General features: G+C 36.9%; 1 protein-coding gene across 1 annotated transcript in view; it reads left to right on the plus strand.

The window, feature by feature from the left end:
* Nucleotides 1–5,699, plus strand: part of RNF144A (ring finger protein 144A) — a 28,527-nt gene extending 22,828 nt beyond the window's left edge. Inside the window, exon 7 of the mRNA XM_084284742.1 lies at nt 1,096–5,699. Within this exon, the coding sequence (XP_084140868.1) occupies nt 1,096–1,227 (132 nt within the window). The 3' untranslated portion in view covers nt 1,228–5,699. The remainder of the gene's footprint in view (nt 1–1,095) is intronic.
* Nucleotides 5,700–6,000: the final 301 nt, after the last annotated feature.

Consider the following 6,000-nt stretch of genomic DNA (forward strand, 5'->3'; position numbering starts at 1 on the left):
TCGTAAATCATTCCTTCTATTCCAAGGCAAATTACACATTTGCCAGCTAGTTGAAGTGGTATATCTAGCACTGGCTAGAAGAATTCTTAATGAGTGCTGTGCTCTAATTTCATTTTGCCTTCTGTTGTGAGGTTTTGCTGGCAGATTAGCATTCCACTCCTGCATCCATTATTAAAAATTATTCACAGACACTCTTATGTGAATAAATCTAAGTGATTTTTTTCAAATAATTTGCAGACATATTATTATGAAATTACTACTACAGCTGCCTATGGCAAATGGGAAAACTTCTTCAGGCAATGACCCTCAACTTGAATTTTTGTGAACAATTTTCCAAATTAAGCCCTGTAGAAACTAACAGTTTGGCACACTATCAGGATGGGTAGATCTGAGGTCCTCTGCCCCTCCTGGGAGGAAAGTGATCAATAAATGTAGGTGAAAAAACAAATGCTTTTAGATAGAGTTAGTCATATCCCCTTAAACAGCAGGATTAGCTCAAGGCTGAATATAAAATAAAAAAAAAAAAAAAAATTGCTATATGCAAAGTTTTCCTTTAGTCCATAGTTTTTGTAATCTCTGGCTGAGATTCCCAAGCTTCTGTTTTTTGTTGGTGGGAAGAAGATTGTGGGAATCTTCATGGGTTCTCTGTGAACAATGCCAGAACATGGGCAGCTGCTTTTTGGAGCTTTCTCCAGCAGAAAGGAAAGCACCTGAAGTGGGAGTCTGCCTTGTAGTCTTGATCCTGATATTTAATATTTAGGTTTGATCAAGAAAGAAGTACCTAGTGAACTCTTTCATCAGTTGTTCCAGATACAACAAAACTCAAAATGGCAATAGCTATTTGCCTCATGTTGTATGATGGAACTGAGTTGTACAGCACAGTTCTGATTAGAGCAATGAAACAGGAACATCTCCACACCAATCTCACTCATGCTTGCTGATTTTGGCAGTTGACTGTAGCATATGCACAGGGGAACGTCCTGGCTCTGGTGAGGCCAGTGGCAGTTGCTGAGATCCTTTTGAAGGACATTGATGATGTGCTGATTTCAGCAGGATCTAGACCTTCTCTAACAGTTCTATTCCTTTCTTTTTCAGGTGGTTGGAATTTTTGCAGGATTTGGTCTTCTGCTTTTGGTGGCCTCCCCTTTCCTTCTACTTGCTACACCATTTGTTCTGTGCTGCAAGTGCAAATGTAATAAAGGAGATGATGACCCTCTACCTACCTAGACCGAGAGAAGACTGGACTCATCACAACAGACGTTTTGATTTTATTATTGCTGTTGATGTTTCCCTCTTGCACTTCCGTTGCTGTAGCCTTACTTGCCCCGTTCTGCTTTCTGTTGACTCACAGTCTTGGTTCCAGGAACTGTTGCGTAGATCAAATGATAATAGACAAGGAGGGTAATGGAAGGCAAGTTTGGTGCTTCACGGAGACCATGGACCCAGATAGCTAGCTGAAATGAAAAAGTGATACTGCTAAAAGTAATACAAAAGGTTTCTCTAGCCCTCTTGGTGGACTGGGAACTGTGCTGAATGACATCAGCAACACAAGCTAAAAATGCACACCAATCTAAACTTTCTGCATATTTGTTTGCTTCAAAATTCAGTGTCTTATTCCTGTATGTATTTTAAGTTGCCTGTCATTTAAATCAGTTAGTCAGTTTTGTATGACTTTACCATGTTTATTACTCACATTTTTGTTGATACCATCACACCATGTTTTTTAATGCATATTTTTCCAAGTATAACAAAGTCAATAAGGTGCATATAGGCCATCCTATGCCTTTCTTGAAGTTTAAGGAGGGACAGAGGGACAAAGTTGGTCCTGTTGCCTTCCAGGAATTTTTTGAAGTCTTATTAGAAATTTGATTGAAAGTACATTTTTAAAATAATTTGAAGAATCTGTAAGGTTAAGTGGTGACACAAACCTGCTATCTAATCAAGGTTCTTTTAAAAATGCATTGATGGTATTGATTACTGCTGGACCACTAGTTTCTCTGAATTGTTGTTTTTTGCTGTTGTTCATGGTTCTGCTACACTTACAGGGCTACATAACTTCTAATCCAGGTATCTTAATCTTTTTATATATATATATAACCCTATTTAAACCAAATGTGTAAATAGCTGCGCTATTGAAATATTTTGGAAGTTCAGAATAGCTTGCTTATGTCTTTAGGGCACTTATTTAAAAATACAGGATTAATTTTACTATTTAGAAGATGCTTGGGTTATCAGTGAATCTTTCCTTCTAAGTATAAAAATACATCAAGATCATCGTTGTAGTTAATAATAAAAAATGCCTGGAATATTTGTGGACGTTGTACTTAACATTTAAACTACTTAGGCCATTTTCAGAGTTAATATATGGTGTATGCTGTTAATAACAATACTGTGATGAAACAAGTTTTCATTTGACAAGTAATCAGACTTGATATGATAGTTTTGCAGAATTCAGTGCTGTGTTTCTCCAGGGTAGTAAAGTGTACTAGTCAACATACTGTTAATCATTGTAGTTTCTCTTTAGAAATATTTTGTTGGAAATCATTTTGCTCTGATTTTAAAGCTGGCAGAAATTTGACTAATAACATCTCTCCACAAAATATGAAGCACCTGAATTAATGTGTATGTCTGTGTGTAATACCGGAGGAAAACCTTCTGAATGGCATGTAGATGGAAGTTTGACTGCATTTTTATCACCATTTATTTCTTTGCTTTATCAAGGTACTGAGGTTGATGAATACATTGAAGCCAGGATAACTTTGCACTGAAAATGCATTAAGACCTTTAAATGCAACTGTTTCTGGCTACTGTTACAGGCTGGGAATTTGTTTTCATATCTTAAGCATAAGGAAATTACTACTTTTTTTTCATTATCTTTTATTTTACACTGTCCATCTGTTAAATAAAAAGACTGTAGGGTGTAATTCTGAAACAGGCCACTGTCTTTTTATGAAACTACACTTGAATTTCTTCTCCCTTTCTTCCAAGTTTAATGGTATCCAAATTCAAAGTATATCTAAGCACAGATCTTAGCTGCGGGAGCTGGATATCACCTGCAATGCACTTATTTGGCTCGATTTTAATGAGTTCAGCCATTATATTGTGAAGGAAAAGGATAGCATGTTACCAGCAAGTCTGAACTCCTTGGGATGTGTTCAGATTGTTTATGGCAGTGGTTCAAATCTTTACTTGTAACATCTACTTTTTGTTATCATAGTATTTTGAGTATGTCTTCATTATTAAAAATTGCATAGCTGTTCCAAAATATCTGTAGGAAAGTCTTGGTAATGCATTTGGTTGTTGGTTGCAAAGTCTTGTGTAAGCCTGGGCTGCCCTGAGTCCCAGCTTCCATCTGTTGCAAAAGCAATGGAACAAATGCCTTTTTGTGAAGGACAACTTCCTGCAAGTAAGCTCGTATGACAGGGTGGGAAAACTTGAGTTACAGTCTTTCATCCTTGGTCCTGTAATTCTGTTTAAATGCAGAAAAAGAAATGGGCAAAGGGACATAAGATTTCCTAGGTTGTTAATGTTCTGTAATTGGGAGCAGGAAGGAATTTCCCTGTATGTGGCAGTGGCTCTAATGACCAGTTTTACTGGGATGATAGCTGAGGTGCAGCAGGCTGCTAGCAGTACCTGGAGTGTCCTGGTTTGAGGTTTGTTTTCTACTGTGCCTTTCTTAGAGACAGCCTCTCTGTGGCAATATAGCAAGGCTGAAAATTTCCACAGTATTGTGTGGCCAGTTAATAATCAATGTCAGAAATAATGCATTTCCAGATTTTAAAAAGGGAAAGACAAAAATGTGGACATTTAAAGTTGTATACAATTGATGCTTGCAGTTAACATAATGTGTAATCAGAAAACTGTATTTCTGTTAGCATCTCTCTGTCTCTGATCTCAACATACTTGAATTGCTGGAGATTTTTATGATCTATCTTTTGGTTCATCATATCCTGTCTGTTGGGATAGACTATATGCCTACATATATTTACCAAATACCTAGACTTTTCAGGTATGCTAAATATCATTCCGTCTGTGTTCTCGGGGATTTTTTTTTTTATTGTTTTGTTTCCAAAGTAGCATACTTCTGTCAGTGATGCATTGAGTTTGGGGTGTTTTTATGTTACAGCTTTTGTTGACAGTGTGACATTTAATACCCTGAAGTTGAATTGTAAATACATTATTATAAGCTCTGACATTTAAACCCCCTGACATGGAGAAGTGAATGTTTGTTTGCTTTTCAGCTGAAACTGTTACAACAGCTTTGTCTTTTTAGATTTACACCTGAAAAATAAGATTTACTGCATGATTTTTGTTGCATTTTTATAGCTATATGCTATTGTTTAGTTTGTTTGCATTGTCTTAAATGCTGTTTTTAGTGTAGTTTGTGACAGTACATCATTTGCACGTTCCGTTGGGGTGAAATAGCATCTTGTCTAGTGAGCATGGGACTGGGTGTGGGGTCCAGACTCCAGAAACTTTTAATCTCCCAGACTTGCCATTAGTTGGGCTGAAGTCAGTTAGAAGAGGGATCAGCAGCACAGCCCTCACTGACTTCAGTGGCAGTAGCATTGGGTCTTCCCTACGTGACATTGGGCAAGTCACTTAACTCTTTTTCTCTCGGTGTAGTCATCCTTTAAATGCATGGACCAATGTTCACCTACCTCACAGGAGGATTGTGAGGACTAATTCATTGGTTTTGAGACCCTTCAAGATTCTCTGACAAAAGACTATATTTAAATGCTTACAGCAGCTTTATGTTAATATTTCAATTTTATTCACATTGGCTTTCATTCTAAAACCTCCTACTACTGACCTTAGCATGCCAAGAATTTGGGATGCTTTTCCTCCACATACCAAGCAGCATGATCTTTCCTCAAATACTCTGGCTTACGAATTAGACAAAATCCCAAATAAGTACTGAATGGTATAGCTCTCAACTTACAATTGATGTCCTGACATGCAGGAAACACAATCAAAACTAGAGAAAAGCTCTTTTGTTTATGGACAAAACAAAAATATTCATAAATGAGAAAAAGATGAAGAGCTTTCAATTTAACATTGTTATGAACAGGAAAATAGAAATGAAGTTTTATGCATTTCATCTTTAGTCTTTTTACTGTAGAGGGATAAATATATTTAATACAGGCAGTTTTCATCCCAGTAAGGTGCAGCATGCATAAAGCTTTGTGCAGGTTTATTTTGGACATTTCACATATAATCTGCAGTCCTGAAGGAAACAGGCAGAATATGGTGGTTGTTGATGACAGTAATATTAAGAACATCAAAAAAGCCTGCATCAGTGCTTAATTGCTAATGCACTTATACTAAGTAAGGCATGCTGTTTGTGTTTAGAGCCCTGTGGTCTTCATTATTGCTTTGATTTGTGTATCTCTCTTATAAGAATTCCAGGAACATTAGGTACAGGTACATGGTACAAAACTGAACCTTTCTTGATCATTTTATCATGGATGTATTTTAAACACACATAGGGTAAGCATGAAGGAGTCATGCATATGTATAAATAATGTATTCGACCAGTGTAAAAATAGTTCTGTTGATGTAATGAAATGTAAGTACATTTTGTGCCACTAACACTGTGATGTATAAAAGAGCTGTTGAATGCCTTTTAATGTTGTGTTTTGTACTTTGAATCATATTGAAGAGTTTAATTTGTAATTTGAATAGATATTTTAAATGAACGTGTCTCCTGTGATTCTTCATAGTGACTTGTCACTGATGTCCCCTAAAGAAAAGTGTTTTTATTATGGTAGGACTGTTTATTCTTATCTGCCTCTCCTTCCTTCAGAGCAAGCACAGCCTGGGAGACCTCCTACCTCACCTCTGGGCATAACTGAAGTTCTGACACATAGTTGCACACATTAGCCAAGAGAATGAATCTGGGTATCTCTAGAGCTAGCTTAACCCACAGCTAAGTCTTTCTTTGGTCCAGCTCCTGTTGCATGGAGTTAGTATAGGTTATACCTGGGTGGATTTCATAGA

The sequence above is a fragment of the Netta rufina genome, assembly GCF_964035555.1.
Source record: "Netta rufina genome assembly, chromosome: 3".
In the NCBI taxonomy this organism is placed as follows: domain Eukaryota; kingdom Metazoa; phylum Chordata; class Aves; order Anseriformes; family Anatidae; genus Netta; species Netta rufina.